We start from the raw sequence: 19279 nt of genomic DNA, 5'->3' as shown, positions 1-19279 counted from the left end.
TAAAGTGATTATTACATTTTGAATATGGATATTTTTCTTACAAAAACGCATCGATTCGCTACATTTTTTTATGGATGGGCGCTTTTTTTTTCACTTCTTTTGGACTGAAGCACTGCAACACCCGCTGACTGCAATGATAGAGCTTGGAATAGCCAGGACAATTTTTTATATAACTCTGACTGGATTCGTCTGAAAGAAGAAAGTCATATACACCTAGGATGCCTCGGGGGTGAGTAAAACACAGCTTTATTTTCATTTTTGGGTGAACTAACCCTTTAATAGTTCTAAAAATTCTCAAACCACTAATCAGACGTGTATGCAGTTAACAAGGATCTCCTCTCAATTGTCACGTGTTTGTTTCTGTTTAGTTCCTGTCTGCCCTTTTTTGGTTCAGTTCCTGTTCTCATTTAGTTAATCATCATTCATTAGTTTTCACCTGTGTTCATTAATCATCTTATTAGTCGATCGTTTGGTTTAGTATAAATAGCTCTGCCTTTCCTCAGTTTCTTTGTCCGTTCACAGTCTTGTTTAGTTTGTTCTTTGATGTTTCTGATTTATCGGTCTTCTGGTTATTCTCTTGAATTGAAGTTGGAATTAAAGATTGTGTGCTGGATTACTCCTGCATCGTGCGCTTGTCTCCTTAGAGCACAGTACCTGTGACATCAATTCACAACGCTATCTGTTTTTTTAAAAGTTCATACTGTGTACGTAATTCAAATCGGTTTACCGTTTGAACTGGTATTTCACCCAGCACTATTTGTCATAATTTTTGTTATGAAATGATTAAAAAAATACAAGTTCAGAAAGACATGACGGTTTGTAAATAATTACAAAACCTTCATTTTTGGGTGAACTATCCTTTTAAGAGCACTACAAATATACAGGCTCTGACAAAACATCTACTATATTATACTGAAATATTAGCTAAATTTATGTTAGTTACAACATATACCAGTAGGGGCTAATGTGGACATGCTAACTAGCATCCTTTCTTCTATGTAAAAAGAATATTTATTTTTTTGGATATAGAGGTGATAGAGCCAAAGTTTGCTCACTCTGACTGCATTGCTGCACTGGCAGAGCAGGACTCTCTCTCTCTCTGTGGAATGAGTGTGTGCTGTTGCCAGCGCTGTGCTTCACAGATGGACTGACATATTTACGAGGGGTTTCCAGCAGGGTGAGACACCGAGACTTGCCCCCAGTTGATCAGGCTGAGTTATACCGAACCTGACATCTACCCGTGATTGCTCACTTAACACACACACGCAAACAAACACACAAAGTGATACAGGATCACAGTCGCTGTTATGCACCGCTGAGCACAATTCACCTGCCAGACTACAAGATCAGTATGTACTCTGCCGGCAGATGGATAGAACTCATAAAAGACAGAAAACAACAACAAAAACACACACAGAGGACGTGGTGTGGGCAGAAACCCCTTTGATTAAATATTTACAAAGGCTTTTGAAAGGGCAAGGGATAAAAACATGAACCTACAGTGCCATCGTCTGATTTCAAAGTGTTCACGTTCAACCGGAGAGATAAAATAAAAGCGATAAAGAGCGCACAAGCAACTGCATCCCCCCTTTGATGTGATGGACGCTGCTGCACGTGCACACACACATAGTAAATGCGCACATTGGTACACCTGCTGGAAAATCCAATAAGTGTTTAAGCTAGTCTTTAGATAGTCTAAACAGGTTGACCAGTCACCATGCTTCAGCTTGACTACCTTGAGCAATTTTTTTGTTGTTGTTTAAGATCTTAAGAACCAGCATAGACCAGGTAAAATCCACCTTAAAAGCATTTTAAGGTAGATTTAGCTAGCATAATCAGAATTTTCCAGCAGGAACTACTTCAGACAGTTGTAAAATCAAAGCAGCATGTGTATAGGAAGCCTCTTTGTTTCTGCATGCTCATGCAACCTGTTTTTCCCTTGATGCACAAACCCATTCACAAGCTGTTCAAACAAATGCAAACTGCTCTAAGAACGTCAACATTTTTGTACTCACCAATACTTGAGTCTTTCTTCTCACACTTTCCCTCTCTCTCTCCTCCTGTGATGCCTACGCTCGGCAGCGCCCAGGCAGAATGAGCCTCCACTGCGCTTAAGAACCCCGTTTCTATGGCAGTCAGAGCAAGCCAGTCAGCAAGATACGGCGAAAGGCTGGGGGCAGATCCCTCACTGAGCTCTACGCACACTTACCTACACTCTACACTCCCATAATCCCAGTGGTGTTGCACCGCACGGCACAATACACAACACGCAGGGCACAGACCTCTCTGTCACGGGGGCAGAGATGTAAAACCCCAGAGAAACAGCTGTGATCGAAGTAGAATAACAAAGCAGCGGTGCGGCATAAGTTTGGTGCATGCATATTAATGAGGCAACCTCATGAATATCAAACATATTTAGTGAATGCAGGAGATCGATTGAGTTTAGGACGTGTCAATGGATGAAAAGGAATGATTATGCAGTTTGGACTGATTAAAGAGAGCCGTGACAGCTGCAAAGACGGATGGACGGAGAACATGTGTGAGACACGCCACCTTTTATATATTTCAATGGCTGTATTTCACCCCAGCCTCGGGCTGCCGCGTCCACGGTGGGTTTTGAACCACACTGCAGCACTAACTTCACCCGAGCTGGAGAGATAGCGGTTCCCCCCTGCCTCGCTCCGTCTAGATTACCATCACCCTATCAGCTGCATTCAGCTGAGCACAGTCAATGAGGAGAGCAGTCAAACCCTGGGACCACTTTCCTCCTGCTGCTATCTTCTGCACCAGGGCGCACCTCGTGTTTCTCAAACTGGAACCATTACAGCAGCCCTAAAGAACGAGAGCTATTTTGATTCACATAATGTATGCAAGGCTACACAAGAGCCCCTGAGTGATTTCAGCAGCACTGTGGTGTAAAATTGCCTTTTGTTTGAGTTTTTTTGCAATTACCAGATTGATTTTCCTTAATTTGTAGATTAATTTAGAGAGGAAAAGGGTGTCTGCTTAGCCTAAAAGAATTGTTATTGTGAAATCAGGGCATGTCCTCAGTTTTATTTAAAAGGGGATTTCAGCCAAACATGGAAATGACTCTCGTTATTTTCTCACCCTTGTGTCATTCAAAACCCACTTCTTTTCCTTTCTTCAGTGGATCATAGAAAACGACATCTTGAAGGTCTAACAGACCACTTTTATGGAGCATTTGTAATTTTTGGAACTTAAACGCTTTACTGAATGGAAAAGGGTAGTTCAGCCAAACATGGAAATGACTCTCATTTTCTCACCCTTGTGTCATTCAAAACCTACTTGATTTACTATCTTCTGTGGAACACAGAAAAGACGTTTTAAAAGACACTTTTATGGTGCCTTTATGACTTTTTTGCAGCTCGAAAGCCTTGAAAGCCTTTTGTGTTCCACTGAAGAAAGGAAACCAAATCTGTTTTGGACGACATGAATGTGAGTAGATGACAGAATTTACTTTTATTTTTTTACACCAAATTAATTTACCTTAATTTGTGGCTCCGTTTAGAAAGGAAAAAGGTATCTTCTTATTTTAAAATACTGTTATTGTGAAATCAGGGTATGTCCTCAGTTGTATCTAAAAGGGGAGTTCAACCAAACATAAAAATAACTGTCATTACTTTCTCACCTCTGTGTCATTCAAAACCCACTTGATTTACTTCCGTGCAACATACAAAATATTGTGTAATGGGACACTTTTATGGTGCCTTTTTGAAACCTGAAAGGTTTGTATGGAAAATATTTTGTAGCACCACTATATTTCATCTTTTGTGCTGCACTGAAGAAAGAAAATCTAATTCATTTGGAATGACATGAACGCGAGTAAATGATGACAGAATTTTAATTTTTGGGAGGTGAAAAATTAAATGGATGCTGCATTACTAATTCTTCTTCCCGTTACCCCTTTCCAAAGGCAGTATAAGGAAGGAAATCACTATGAAAGACCATATGGAAAATTCTAGAAAGGGTCACAACAGTGCATATCTCATAGACAGCGATTTGTCGCAACGTTTAATCTTCTTTTGTGAAATTATACATATATGTAAAGGCTGACACTGTGGCAAATTTCACTGACAAGTCAAGCTATTTGCACAAGAAAGCCTCATTTATTTATACATGCCAGGAAGTTTGTATTTTCAAGACAAATGAGAGGGTTTCTGAGTGTCAATAAAGAACACATCAGAATTTTTCATTTTTGACAATAAAGTTCCCGCATGAGAGGTTGTGCTTTTAAAGCACCTCCAGGGGAAATACGGCGCCTACATCTACAATGTGAGGAAGTTGCATTCTGAACGCTCACAAGCCGTAGCTTCAGGGACAGGCATCACCGGACATGCCATTCATCTTTCTAATGAGCCATATATCTATACCTCAGGTCTCCTTGGCAGCAAGCATGACACAGATCTGACAGCACCTGTAAGCAGAATTGAATCAAAGCAAAAGAGGCTCGGGACTGACGCTTCATGCTTTAGAGACCCATCATGTGGAAAAGTAAAATCAAAATACTCTTGGTTGTTTTCAGATGTTCTGGGAGTGCTTTAAGACCCGTCGAAATCCGCCAATCCTTTAATAAAGCACATCTGGACTGGCACTCACACGTAAAAGAAGGAGAAAAGGTTAAGGACGGACTTGTGAAAATGATCTGAAAAGGGCACTGTGGGGGAAAAAAGTGGGGGAAAGGTGTTTTATATACGACAACCTACAGTACAGGTCAAAGCTATTATGTCCCTGGGAATTTGCGTCACTGGGTTTCAGACATGTTTGTCTGCAAGCACGTTCATGAGCCAATGGCTTTCATTGGCAGTTCGATTAATTTCACAGCAAATAAACAACCAAATTAAAGCTCTAATGTGAAAGCACAATCATTTCAGAGAACTCCATTTCCCTGTTTTCCCTGATCAAACAAAGCCAGGCAGTTTGGTTGTTACAAAGAAAGCGAGAAAACGAGTGAGGAACAGAAAGGCATTGAGACGCAGCTGACTGAAAAAATGACACAGTGGACAATGCATAATCCACTGAATCCCAGCTATTGAATGAAATCCCCAAATCCTGCTGATTCCAAATGACACAGAGACTAAAATGATGCTAGTCTTTGACAGTAATCTTACTTTTCTTTTCACAGTTTCTCTATATTTGGCAACTTAAGACATCACAGTCATGATATTGACTCCGCCAATTTCTGCCAGTGCAGCAGGTTCCCAGCTAGAAGTGTTTTGCAGTGTTTTTTGTTCTCTTGAATTCTTGAGAGAGTACAGTAGTCAGCAGAAATCTTCCATATTGTTCAGCTAATCGACACTAGCTTCTCTGGATTGATCTCCTATCATTCAATGTCTTTGGAGTTACTGGCCTCAGGCAGTCACAATCCTATTTTCCTATCACTAATTACAACAGCTTCTCAGGATAAAAAAACTGGGACATGCCAAACAAAATTTCTGCTCCACAGTCTCACTATGGAGTAATAATATTTACCTGCCAACACAACCTGGAGAAAATTTGGCTTAATACACAATATAATAAATAACAGAACTACAATATTCAGTATTGAGAAATAAAGTTGCAGTTAAAATATATTAAGTAGCAATAATAATAAAAAAATGTTGTAATGGTGAGATATTTGCATTTAGAAGAAATAACCCAGTTCATTTATTTTGATTCAAGGGCATTGTGAAAGACACATAGCACTACCAGGCGCAAGTGGGACAGCTAGAAAAAGTTTTGAGCAGTATGAGGATAGTTTGAGTTCACAATGGGCTCACCTATTACTCACACTGTGAGGATTGCAGTATGAGGATAGTTTGAGATCATAATGAGCTCACCTATTACTCACACCATGAGGATCGCGGTATGAGGATCGTTTGATGTCACTGTGATCATCGCATGATCTCACGTGTTGACTGGGAAGGCCACACTTGTGAGATATGAAGTTGCAGTTATGACAAATAAGGTTTTAAGATATAAAGATATAATTACTAAAAAAAAATTGGGTCACAATTGTAAGATATAAAGACACAATTACTAAAAATGGAAGTCACAACTGTGAGACAAAATTGCAATTATAAGATATGAAGACAGAACTGCGACAAATAAAGTAGCAAGTGTGAAAAAGCAAGACACAGTTACAACAAAAAAGTCACAATTGTGATATTTAAAGACACAATTACTAAACAAATAAGGTTGCAATTATGAGAAAAACTTACAGTTTTCAGATATGAATCCACAATTGCAAAGTGAAAGTCACAATTGAGATATAAAGTCTCAATTCTTAGTTATAAAATCACAATTGTGAGATATGAAGTCTCAATTATGAAAAATAAATAGAAGTCCCATTTGTTTTTAATTTATTTATTTGGTTATTTTACTTTGAGGCAGAAATGGGCTTCCATAAATAAACAGATATTGCTGTTGGCCATTGATGAAAAAAAGCAAGTTTTCCTCAGGTGTTCCTCCATAACAGAGATCTCATCTTGTTTTAAAGACACCATTCATTTTAGACATACATATCAGACCGTTGGAGCAAAATGTTCCCTCTCTCAAGCCACCTATGACTCCTTGTGGCTGTTTAACATGCAGCGTGGGTCTCATATCCCGACCCTTTACTCGCCCCCTCCAGCACCTGTTTTAATGGTTACTGCATTCATTCCACATTTTTCCATGTACATCACACATTTTCTAATTACATTACATCTAACTCGACCCGCAACTCATGAATGCATTTTTTACGTGGCGGGCCTGTGATTTGGTGACGAGTGCACTCCAAACTCAATTCAGTCCACAATGTCATTAAGAGAGTGCTTGTGTGGAGAGGTAACGGTTTTCTTTTGGACTGCTGTCTATTGTTCGGCTGCACAATATAACTGTTTTGAAGTTTAATGAACTGAAATGGCTCAGTGCGTAAACAGATGAGTGGAGTAGGCTTCAGACATTGTGCTGGCGCTGAACGAGAGGCTTGTTTTTCACACACGGTTTAGAACATTAACGCAGCAGAAGGCCAATGAAGAACATGTCACTGACATCACAGGAAAACATACACTCTTATGTTGTTTGTAATTTCAGTCCTCGCTGGATTACTTCACAGTGAAAGACAGTCATCTGAGAGAAAATGAATTATTATGTGGATTCTAGATTTGCATGTTGGAATTTCAAGAAGTGACCTAAAGGTCACCAACTTTCATGCATGATTAAAAGCAGTCATGAGTGTCTTATAAAGGCCAGAGTGCATGAAATCATAATATATGGTACAAAAAGGTGAATATTATGCTGCTCGGAGAGTTTATCATGAAAATACAGGCATAAGCATAACAAATCAACACCTTCAGATGTATCATCTGCAGGAGTTTAAGTCAACAAGCTCCCTTGAAAATGCAGCTCTAAAATATACAATTGACTTTGCATTTCTGATTTGAAATTTAAAGATGCCATGCAGTCACTTGAGGAGTGCAGTTTTCTCTCCTACTGAAACAGTAAGTCTAAGTGAGACATACTGAAGGGCTTGTCTTAAAAAAAAATTAATAACTGAATAGCCAGTATGTTTTAGTTATGTCATAGCCATAAATCATGATTTGCTACTTGCTGGTCGGTTGCAGGTGGAATTGGAGGCAGGAAATTTGATTAAACAAAAATCTGTGTAGTTCAGGATGAGTCATCAATACAGTTGTTTTCATTTTCCTAGGACTAAGACTGTGAATTATAAATATGTATATCTACTACAATGTTATTTATTACTTAAATATTGTAATATACTATTACATTAGTGTTTATTCATACTTTAATATTTTCAATTTTCATTTTAACTTTTCACTTTTAAAAAAATATTTATATATAGATTTAATAATTTATATTTCATATATTATTTATTCATATTATTAATACTTATTTCGGTTAGTTGCCAATTGTAATTTTCATTCAGGTAATGTAAAATTAAGTTTAATGTAAAAATGTGGCAGATTTAGTCAGGGTGGCTAATTTTTCTCTGTAGTCCCAGGGCAAAAAACAAAACAAAACAATACATATTGGAAAAAAATTAGTGCTGTCAAACGATTAATCATGAAGCACACATACATATATTATGTAAACAAAAACTTTTATTTTGGATGTAATCAATCGCTATTAATCGTTTGACAGCACTAAAAAAATCAATACATATATACAACTTTTAACATTAAAACCCCTATATGTTCACAATTTTGATTTGACAGCAACCATAATTTTAAATATTTTAGTGTTTAAGTTTTTCATCTAATATTTATATTTTATTTTAGTTCATCTTTATTTCAATTACCAAAACCAATTTTTAATAGTTTTAGTTTAGCTAGTTACCAGTAACACTGATCTGCTGAAAGTGAATTTTAACAGTAAAAACACAAGCATCTAGAAGTCCTTAAAGCAAAGGGGCATGGATTAAAAGCCATTTTATGAAGTTAGACAATAACAAACATGCAAAGTAAAAAAAAAAAAAAAAATTAATCCATTCTTGTGAAAGATAATTCACATATGATCCTTTTTTTTTTTTTGTCCCTGATGTACCGTGGTAGTACGGTTCTGCTTGTTCACATTATGCCCATAATGTCGGTCCCTATTGTGATGGGCATAACTGCAGGGGGTTCAAGATAACACTTTACAAGAAAACACAGCTTTTTTTAACTGAGCGGTTTGCAGGAAACAAGGAAGATAATGTCTGTAAAGCTTTGTCATTGTTGGAGCAGATGCTCTTGCTGCACCGTAACACCCAGACTGTCTGTTAACACAGCATGACACAGAATGAGAAGAAGGGTTTGCTGCCAAACATGCTTCCTCATTTGCATTACACTGACAAGGAAGATATTACATGCCGTATAATGTATTTGCAATGATTGATTGGCTCTATACAACACAATGAATAATAAGTACACAAAACTGAAATAATTTCTAATGAATTAGTGTCAAAGCTACTAAAAACGTTAACCTTATATGGTTTAAAGTTCCCATGAAATTCACATTTCTGGCTTTTAGTTAAAGTTTGTTAGCTTTGAGGTTATCTATTTGCTGGTGTACTCCTAAGCACTGACAAAATTTGCTTAAGGAGATATTCCAATATACTGATGATGACTCATGCCACACTACACAGATTTTGAGCAGTAATCGGCTCACCTGAGACGGATCTTAATACCATGTGCAAACAGGGTCATAGAGTGCAACTGCTAATGACTCATTTTTTTCTTCAAAAATGTATACTCTTTGTTGGGCCATAAAAGCAGTGGAATTTGCTAACAATTTGGTCTGTAAAGCATGAAGTGTTCTCATCCAGTTAGCAATGAGGGTGCTGCAACCTCTCCCCTCCCTTCATTAATCTGTCTAGCAATTACCCTGTAGCTTTGGTCATGCAGTTGGTGTAAATTGACTCTATTATGCTGCTGTTCTGGTCAGATCAAGAATAGGCTTTTCTGTATGGACACACAAATGGCACAGTGTGTTTCTATTGTGGTTCTCTTCACTCATCACTCTGGAGATGAGCAAGTAAATCTTTGGTAACATTCTGAAAGAGAATGGGGGAGGGACTGTAAAAGATCTTATTACAAGGTGATGCTAAAATGTGACCCTGGACCACAAAACCAATCTTAAGTCGCTTGGGTATATTTTTAGCAATAGCCAAAAAAACATTGTATGGGTCAAAATTGTCTTTTTTTTTAATGCCAAAAATCATTAGGATATTAAATAATGATCATGTTCCATGAAGATATTTTGTTGTGCACATACATCTTCTGATGCCGCTGGACACATCATCAGTGATTTTATTTTCCTAACGTAAATATATCAAAACTTAATTTTTGATTAGTAATATGCATTGCTAAGAACTTCATTTGGACAACTTTAAAGGCGATTTTCTCAATATTTTGATTTTTTTGCACCGTCAGATTCCAGATTTTCAAATGGTTGTATCTCCGCCAAATATCTATCCTAACAAACCATACATCAATGTAAAGCTTATTTATTCAAGATGATGTATAAATCTCAATTAAAAAAAAATTGACCCTTATGACTGGTTTTGTGGTCCAGGGTCACAAATAATCAGCATTATATTATATTATATTATATTATATTATATTATATTATATCATATTATATTATACTTTTTTTCAGAGATAACTTCTTTCTAGGTTATATAATTATATATAATTATAGGTGGTGACAAGTGATGGCCTTTATGAATCATTCACTGAAAGGATTTGTTCAAAATACTGATTAATTCAAGAGCGAAAGTGGCCCTGTCCCAAATCACACCCTAAACCCTTACAGTCTTCCTCCGAGTCCAAAATTTTGTGACGTAATTCCGCTTTGACTACTCTGGTGAAGTCTGCTGCAGAGCTCGCTTCAGTGTGGGCTCAGCAGAAGTGCGCATCGAGTGCGAATCAAAAGGGGGCCACAAAGTGGGCACTCGTGAGCACACTTCTGAAAGCTAAAATGACAGATAGGACACACTACGGTCTCGGGGACTTAACGGACACGTGCATACAGCTGTCATTGAATGCCCACAAGACCGCAAGTGCACATGAAGTGTGGCATTTGGGGCAGGGCCAGTGATTGGCAGCTTCGGAATATATTTACCTACAAAATAGTAGATGAAAAACAGTAGGCGAAATGTACCCAGATGACCTACTACTTCCAGTGAGATTCATAAGTGTGCATACAGTAGACACTACTATCCCATGAGGCCACGGGGGAGGATTTGTGAATGACAGAGAAGAGACACAACTCATGCTGGTAAGTCACGCGACAATGGCAACATGATGAATGTAGTACGGCCTGTATTACATTCATACTACACAAGTCATACTATATACAATGTTTTTTTAACAGTCAAATTACTTATTCAAAAGAAGCACCTACTCAGAGAGTATGCGCTTTTGGATGCAGCAACTGTCTTAATAAGGAAATAATTTAATAATTCACTAAATTGACTTATTTAAACACTGATTTCTTTAGGAACAAAATAATTGACTGTCTTTATGAGTGAGTCAATTCACGAGTTCACACTTACATATAATGAACTTTACTCAAGTACTTGATTTGTGTACTTCGTCCACCACTGCTTAGGGAGGGGAGTTTTCCGACACCGGGGTGAAAGCCATGACAGAGACCTGATAGTAGATAATCCGTAAAAAAGGGGTCAGGGTGATGAAGCAATTCTGAAGACAAACGAGAAACATTTTCAGGAGTCGATAAGTATTGTTTAACATTTTTATTTGCAGCTTTTTGCACTGGACATATCAAGCGGGAGTGAGCGCCGCCACAAAAATTGCAAACATGCATGAAACGGCAGCGCTGCCTTGAGCATCTGCCAGTATTAAAACTGGCGCAGACCTGGCTATCAGAGGAAGCTGAGCGGCGGCAGTAGGTGGAAGTTGGGGGAAAGGGGGTGGTTGGGATGTCTAGGAGACGCGGGACATAGCTGGTGGATTTGGGCTGGGATGGCTCGGGGCACGGGGGAATAGATGGGTTGTTTATAGGGCATGTAATGGTGGGGCGACGGATCGGCAGACCGCGCAAGATATGTTGCGGTAGCCTAAAAAGACTCTGTTATGGAGTTCGGTGTCCAAGGCCCCCCAGTAAGGACATTGGTTCCACTGGGCCACTCGGATGGCGCATTTAGCTGCAAATAATTTGTGGTAAGTGTAAAAGTGAGAACCGCCGTATGATAACGCGAGTTCGGCGACTATCGCGAGATAATCGACGAGCTTGCGTCTCCTGTGAGGAAAAACAATGCAGATGACTTCTATGTAATGGGTGAAAGTGATCGTGAATTCAGCAAATGATAAAATACGTGATGGGTTGTGAGCTGTGTTTTTTAAAGTGACAGAAAATCCGCCACAGTCGATTTGGCGATATGCAGACGAAGGTGAAATTGGTGACAAAAGGGAAAAAAGATCTACGTCCGCACCGGCCAAGATCTGTGTTCTGATGTTGCTGGCCACGGGGGGTGGTTCCAAGGCAAGGGCGTTCAGAGGGGTGGGTAGGGGCGTGGCGGAAGAAAGTGAGAAGGAAGAAGTATAGAGGGCGAGGAGATCCGCCTTGACCGACCGTCGTGGGACATTGACGCCGGAGCTAATGAGCGCCTGGCGTAGTCCGGTCACGGTCCATTTCTCCGCAGCTGGGGCAGAGGAGAGGGCTGAAGCGTAGGAGGACGCTGGAGAAGGTGGCTGACTCCTGGAAGGCGAAGGTGATGGCGTGCCTCGGTGTCTGGAGGTATGAGCGACGGCGGCACGGAAAGGCCGGCAGCCCCGTGTTGCAGCCGCGGGCTCAATTATGGTGTCCTGTGGAGCGCTGGTGCGCTGAACGGCGACTGGAGAAGCCGGAGGACTCGTGGTGTCGAACGCGTTGTCGTCTGGAAAAAGTTCGATCTCTGACATGTTTGCGGCGATTGGATGTGCCAATGCTGAAAGACTAGAGATAATGGAGGTAAGGCTGCTTTGATTATTTATAGAGGTTCTCTCTTTTGCTGATTGGATAGATGACGTAATTACTGATGATGAACTGGCCGTGTTAATTATGTGCGCGTGCTCCTCCCGAAATTTGTTAATAAAACATCACTTAATCATTCAACCAACACATTCATTCAAAATCACTGATTTAAATAGGAACAAAAAAGTGACTAGTTGTGTCAGAATTTGCATACTGTATATTAGGTTCTACATTTGGTTTAAAACTAACTTCGCGATCTTCGCAGAAAAAATAAACGTTGTATATAGTATGAATATGGGTAGTATACATTCACCATGTTGCCAGTGTCACGTGACCAACCCGGGTCAGTTGCACCACTTCACTGCCATTTACAAATCCTCTCCCATTGCCTCATTGGATAGTAAAGCATCCATTGAATGTGCACTCCAGAATCTCGGGGAAAGTAGTAGGTCATCCATACCTTTTTCGCCTATTGTTTTATGAATACTATGAATTCAGACATAATATTTTCTAGCATACTATTTTTCCATACTATATAGTATGAAAGCAGGCATATTCGGACACAGTGAATGTCTTTATGAGTGAGTTCATGGAACATTTACTGAACTAATTTGTTCAAAATCACTGATTCATTCAGGAAACACTAATATTTATGTTCCTTGGAGATGATTTCTGTTGTCATTGTTTTCAGAAATATCAAAAATAAACAAATTAACTGGCAACAGTGTATCTATAATGTAAGGCAGTCAGTATTAACTTCTTGTTTTTTTAACCATTGAATAAAAGCAATATTACATGCATACTGAATACCAGCACAGCTGTGAACCACATCACTCTTGCTCATGTAATGTTTCCTTATTAGATTCAATTATACAGAAGCACCAGTTTGGTTTATATATAGTATTTCCTATTCCACTGGCATTATCTAATAACGTGACTGAAGCGAAGCTTGACATTATTGAAGATGCTTAACTAAGGATTATATACCGTAAAGGACGACTGTTTTAATGATTTGCATAGACATGGTTTAGTTGTATCCATCAGCTGCAGCTTGTACTTATATCAGACAGACTGGTTTTCACACCTCTCTCTTTTCAGACCCCAGTCCCCTCAAGCTTGGGCTCTAACAACACACACAGCAACAATTACCCCAGTGTCAGAAAGACACCTAATAATCATGTAAATTAGCCCGTGACTTGTCGTAGCATCTATTTGCCTCTGTTAACACCAGTGCAGCAAAAGTCTATTATCTTCTCGAGCCAAAATGGCTACTGGCCACTTTGCGGGGTAAAGACTGTGTTTTCTATAAAAGACTTGATGAGACACATATGAATTATTGAAAACGTATTTTTGCATGTAGAGCAAAACTCTAAAGCACAGAAGTGGCTTATTTTGCACCACTGCTTTTTTCCACACCTGCAATGCAAAACTTTCTCCATCTTTTCAAAGAATGCAGCAGAATCTAATGAATAATCATCTGCTACTAATGTCCTCTGCAGGGAGTCTGGCTTAATAAAGCCGTGATGGGATTGTGAAAATGAGATACAATCTAATTAGAGCTGATGTGGAAATCTGACACATCACCTGTGATCCAGCATCCATCATTTCAATAGGTTTTCATGCAGACAAGGACAACTGTGAGGGCGTCAGTCTGTTTTCAGTTAAACAGCACTCCAAACTCATAGAGGTAAGTGTTGTTTTTTCCTCTACTGTGTGTCTCATCTTTAGACATCTGTTGACTGTTAATGGGATTGTGCAGGGCTTTCCATCCATCATCCACAGCCACACTGTGTCCTGCCATCCCTGAACAGCATCTGTGCCTCAGTACTCAATCCCATGAAGGTTTTCACACTGGAATACTTTCAAACTAACCTGGAGCCATGTTGTATTTACCTCAGTGTGCTTGGAACAGACACGCTTGGATTTGAAACACAGAAACGTGTTATTGTTTTTTCTTTTCTGTCAGAATGTTTCAAATTTTGTATCCGCCCGAGTTTGCCAGAGATTAGAAATCACAGACACACATGTTGAATGCCTCAGCCTTAGACAAGGCTTCTGACATTTGAAGACACCGAAAATTGGCTTGTTTACAGAATCGCAATGATTTGGCAGCCAGCAAAAAGGCAGGAGGAAATGCAGCAAAATGATAAACAAATATAGTACAAAAACAACATTTTGTCATTGAGACATGCAAGATTATCACCTCCTCGCACAATTATCTCACAATGTGAGATTTTCCATGCAAATTACTCCTGAGGAACGTTTCCTCCCACTTTTCAAACATAGCAAGCTGCTTGACATTTCCCTCTGAGGGAAACCAGACACTTGGTTTTAAATCTGCTCAACAATATAAGAAAAGAGCCTCTATTCAGCTTTTATCTGGCACTAGTGATTCACAGTGATGGTCTGATAACATGCCGTGGCATTTAGTGCCCCCACGGCTCAGCCATGGATACCAATGGTGGGCTGGAGGGCCTTCGATTTGCCTAGTGAGGTTAATACAAAGTGACAAGATTTTTGTCTACACTCACTTGACACAGTTCTTCCAAGCAGGGGTCTGTCAACACATCGACATGGCAGAATGACAACAACAAAACCAGCCAAAAATACCTCCAGTCTGGTTGCAAGCAAATTGATTGAACAGAGCAAAATAATATGAGACCTTCAAAAAGCCCTTATACCTCAAATCTCTCCTCAAGTTTAAGAATTTAAATAAATACATTTTTACTTTTCAAAAATACATTATAGAATACATTTAAATATACAATATACTTAACGTTAAAACATTTTAGATTAGAATTAAAAATATTCATAATAAAATGTTTTATTTTGATATACAATATTGTGATGTTTTTATTTTTTCATTTTTATGCAATTATTATTATTGCCTTATTGATTTTAATGCAAAAGGTTACTTTTAAAGCTTGTGTGTGTTTAACGTTAATGTTTAAATATAGTAAACATTAAAAGTAGCCATTTTAAATTAGCTTTAAAAGTATATGAATAAAATAATTAAATATAATTTAAAGTTTGTTTTGATTAAATATAAAATGATTGGTTTTAATGCAATGCTTTTTAAATATTAACAACCAATAATAAAATTAATAATAATAAAATATTAATAATATGATTTTTTAAATAATTGTTTTCTAATAAATTTAACATGGTTGCTTTTAATGCAAAAAAAATTTATGATTTCACAGATGTGCACATTAATTACAACTTTCCAAGCCCCATTATGTCACCGAAAATCTAATTAAATTAAATTAAATTAAATTAAATTAAATTAAATTAAATTAAATTAAATTAAATTAAATTAAATTAAATTAAATTAAATTTATCAAAAAAATGTTCTAACAGATCAATGGCTCCCTAACTCAAGAAAAAATGCTGAATCTATGCCTGCTACCAAAAAAAAAAAAGAAAGAAAAAAAAGGTTTCAGATAAGACACATGATCAAACGTTTTAGTCCACATCTAATAATAATAATACAACATAGTTCTGATAAAAGCATGAGCACGCAGTAATTTTTCTGTCACGGTGCATAAGCACTGTGGCATATCCAAACTATTTTTATCTCTCGGGGACACTGAAACCGCTTCTGCCAAAGTAATTTTCTTAAGAGTATCATCTGATAGGAATCTTTGTCTGGCAGTTCTGGACTTAAATAATTATTCCCACTACAACCCACACAGGAACGCAGTCAAACCGTGAGTGATGCTATCCCGAGAGTAGGTAATTTTTATCTTGATACCAGCCTGGCTCTGTTTCACAGTTGTTCCTGAGCCAAAATAAAACCATTTCTGATTTAAATGAGATTCTCATTAAAAAAAAACACCATCAATAACAACATAATCCACTCTACAAGCAGCAGAACCATAAATCTAAAGGAAAAGTCTAGTCATTACCTGAATCCTTGTGGTTGTACTCTTGATTGGAGATGAGAAAGAGGAACTCCTCACAGGTGTTGTGGTCCAGCCGCGGGCTGTCCTGCGTACAGAGGTCAACTATGAGAGACACTGCCTTCTGACAGATCATGTCATGCCCCTTTCCGGCAGCAGTCATGCTCCCTGACGCATCGTTGGCGTTACTGGCTCCTCCAGCGGGATCCGAACACACCCCCTCTCACCCACAGCGCCGCTGAAGCAGCCACATGAACGCAAGTTTCTCCTGCTGCTGATTCTTATTGTTCCTCAAGTGCGTGTGCAAGAATGTGTGTGTCACAGTTTTTGTTTGTGCATTTATGTGGGTGTATCATACAAACGTGTGTGTGCAGTGCTTAATGATTCACTAACCACCCCAGGTATTCCAGAGATGGCATTATTGTATCACATTTAATCTCAAGATCCACAAATGAAATGCAACAAATGAGTCCAGCGGCGCAGGAGGGAGGCTGTGATTATACAGCGCTGAGCATCTGCCTCCTTCAGTCCCTCTTTGCTCTCCGCACCCCCGCCCAACACCAATCCCTGCACCCTGTAATGAAAAGCCTCTCATTATGACCATTGGGCTTGTTTTTCTCAGGTCGATGTGTCCCTCAGTGCCGCCTCCTCCTCGGAGCCTGTCCTCAGAGATCAGAGCCCTGTGTACATACGTGTGAGCAGAGGGAATAGTGTGTGCTTGTGTATGTACCATTTGTGTCTTTAAGGACACTTCTGTAGAGCGACTATGGATGATTCATTACTCAAATTTCTGTTTTATGATGACTGTAACTATATGTGGCTGTTTGTAGTTAACTGTGTTTACATATTCACTGCCGATGTGATATATGGAGATTTTAATATGTTCAGAACACTCGGTCAACAGCCGTATTAATTTCATGCAACTGAACTGCCAAGAGGAATCAGCATTATGGGGTATTTTGTATCTGTAAAGAAAAACAGATAAAAAATATATAAATATACACATGTACATAAAAACATATGCATATATACAGTACACACAAACAAACATACAGTGGAGAGAACAACCTACAATTTTCTAAATTTTAAGTTCACTGCTTAGTTATCCTAACAGGAGTAAAAGCACAGTTTTAAGAATATTTCATGAGTTAAATATATTCTGAAGCACAGTATAAAAAACTTAAATGAGATATTTGAAAAAGAACACTGATCAAAATTAGAGAACACTTTCAGTTACCTCCCAGTTATTGTTAATCTGGCACATCGTGCTAATTTCTTTAATTATCTGACAAACGTTATTTAACTGGCAACTCAATGGGCAATCGGTTCAACACAGCAGCTGGAATTGCTCGCCAGTTCAGTGCTGAACAGGGTAAGGATCTGTCTCAGCAGTGTCTTGACGTTTAAGAGAATTTGAAGAGAACCTTTGCTGAGTTCACTTTATTTTATAAATATAATTTATTTAGGGCCGATGGGAAACATTATGTTCGGCGTCTAACTGGGGAAAGACTGAACCCCAAGTGTGCAAAAAGTCAGTGAAATGAAGCAGAGGAAGTGTCATGGTTTGGGGGATGTTTTCTGCAGCAGGTGAATGCTAATTTTTATCAGAACCTCCTGCAGCAGCATGCAGTTCCTTCCCTGCAAGCATCGCTCAAGGAATTTTCATGCAAGAAAATACTGTCACACTGCAAAATGGGTAAAGCAGTTCCTTGAAGCTAAGAACACTGAAATAATGAAATGGCCAGCCCAGAGTCTTGATCTAAACCCGACTGAAAATCTTTGGAAAATTCTTGGTGACAAAGTTATGGCTAAGAAACCCACTACAGTCATCAAACTATGGAAGAGACTGGAAGAAGAGTGGGCCAAGATCACACCAGAGCAGTGTGAGATACTAGTGATGTCCTGTGGCCACAGATGTGCTGAAGTCATTCAAAGCATGGGCCTGTACACTTCCTACTAATTTCTGACTGCTGTAACCTTCAGAAATGTTAGTTCTTTGTGCTACAATCATTGCTGTTCTCTAATTTTGATCACAGTGTTTTCCACAAATTAAAGGGTTTTTGTTGAAGTGCCTTGGTTATTTTGTAAGACATTGTTCTACTAGCATGGTATAATCACAAATAAAATTTATTTAAATTTTGAACAAATGAAGATTGAATAATTTCTGAAAAAAAATCAAGTGTTCATAAATTGTTCTCAAATTTTGATCTCCACTGTATATATCATTAATTTATACACCGGTAATACAAAACAATCAATCAGAAAAAATCTAATACACTAATGAAACTACAAATACAATATATTCAGTCCAACAAAGCCTCCACTGCACCATTACACTGTAAAAAAATGTCAACCCACTAAAACTGACTAAAGTTTAATTGCAGCCTTACAAAAACATGATGACCAGCAGTCATGAGTTCATTGCTTTTTTTTTTTTAACACTGCAATTAATTGCTGATGACAATCGAGTTAAAACCCATAAAATCAAGTAGAAATGAAACGATTTTGACAGCCTGTGGTTAAATGGACTAAAATAAATATGAGATTAACAAAATCTTACATAAGTACTGTGTACATGCACACACACACACACACAATAAATGTATAATATAAATTCACAACCATTTATATTCTCTACATCTATTTTAATATACCACTTTAAATAAAAATGTACTAAATAAATTCTGAGACAAAGGGCCAGGTAAATTACAGTCAGGTCAGGTAAACTGCAAGAAATTTAAATTAATCTGATATATTTCACCCCATTTTGTGACACACACCAAAGAGTATGCAGTGTGAAATCATTCGCTGATATTACTTTGATATACACACACTACACAGCTGAATGCCTGAATCTAAATTCAAGCAAATAAAATAAATAATTAAATAAACATACCCATGCAGGGCTTCTAAAATGAATC

General features: G+C 38.3%; 1 protein-coding gene across 1 annotated transcript in view; it reads right to left on the bottom strand.

The window, feature by feature from the left end:
* The window catches only part of LOC107673111 (synaptotagmin-6-like), a 51706-nt gene extending 35120 nt beyond the window's left edge, over positions 1-16586 (bottom strand). Inside the window, exon 1 of the mRNA XM_016466584.1 lies at positions 16365-16586. Within this exon, the coding sequence (XP_016322070.1) occupies positions 16365-16521 (157 nt within the window). The 5' untranslated portion in view covers positions 16522-16586. The remainder of the gene's footprint in view (positions 1-16364) is intronic.
* Positions 16587-19279: the final 2693 nt, after the last annotated feature.

The sequence above is a fragment of the Sinocyclocheilus anshuiensis genome, unplaced genomic scaffold (assembly GCF_001515605.1).
Source record: "Sinocyclocheilus anshuiensis isolate Anshui unplaced genomic scaffold, SAMN03320099.WGS_v1.1 scaffold364, whole genome shotgun sequence".
Taxonomy (NCBI): Eukaryota; Metazoa; Chordata; class Actinopteri; order Cypriniformes; family Cyprinidae; genus Sinocyclocheilus; species Sinocyclocheilus anshuiensis.
The sequence above is the reverse complement of the archived record's forward strand: the minus strand, read 5'-3'. Positions and strand labels throughout refer to the sequence as shown.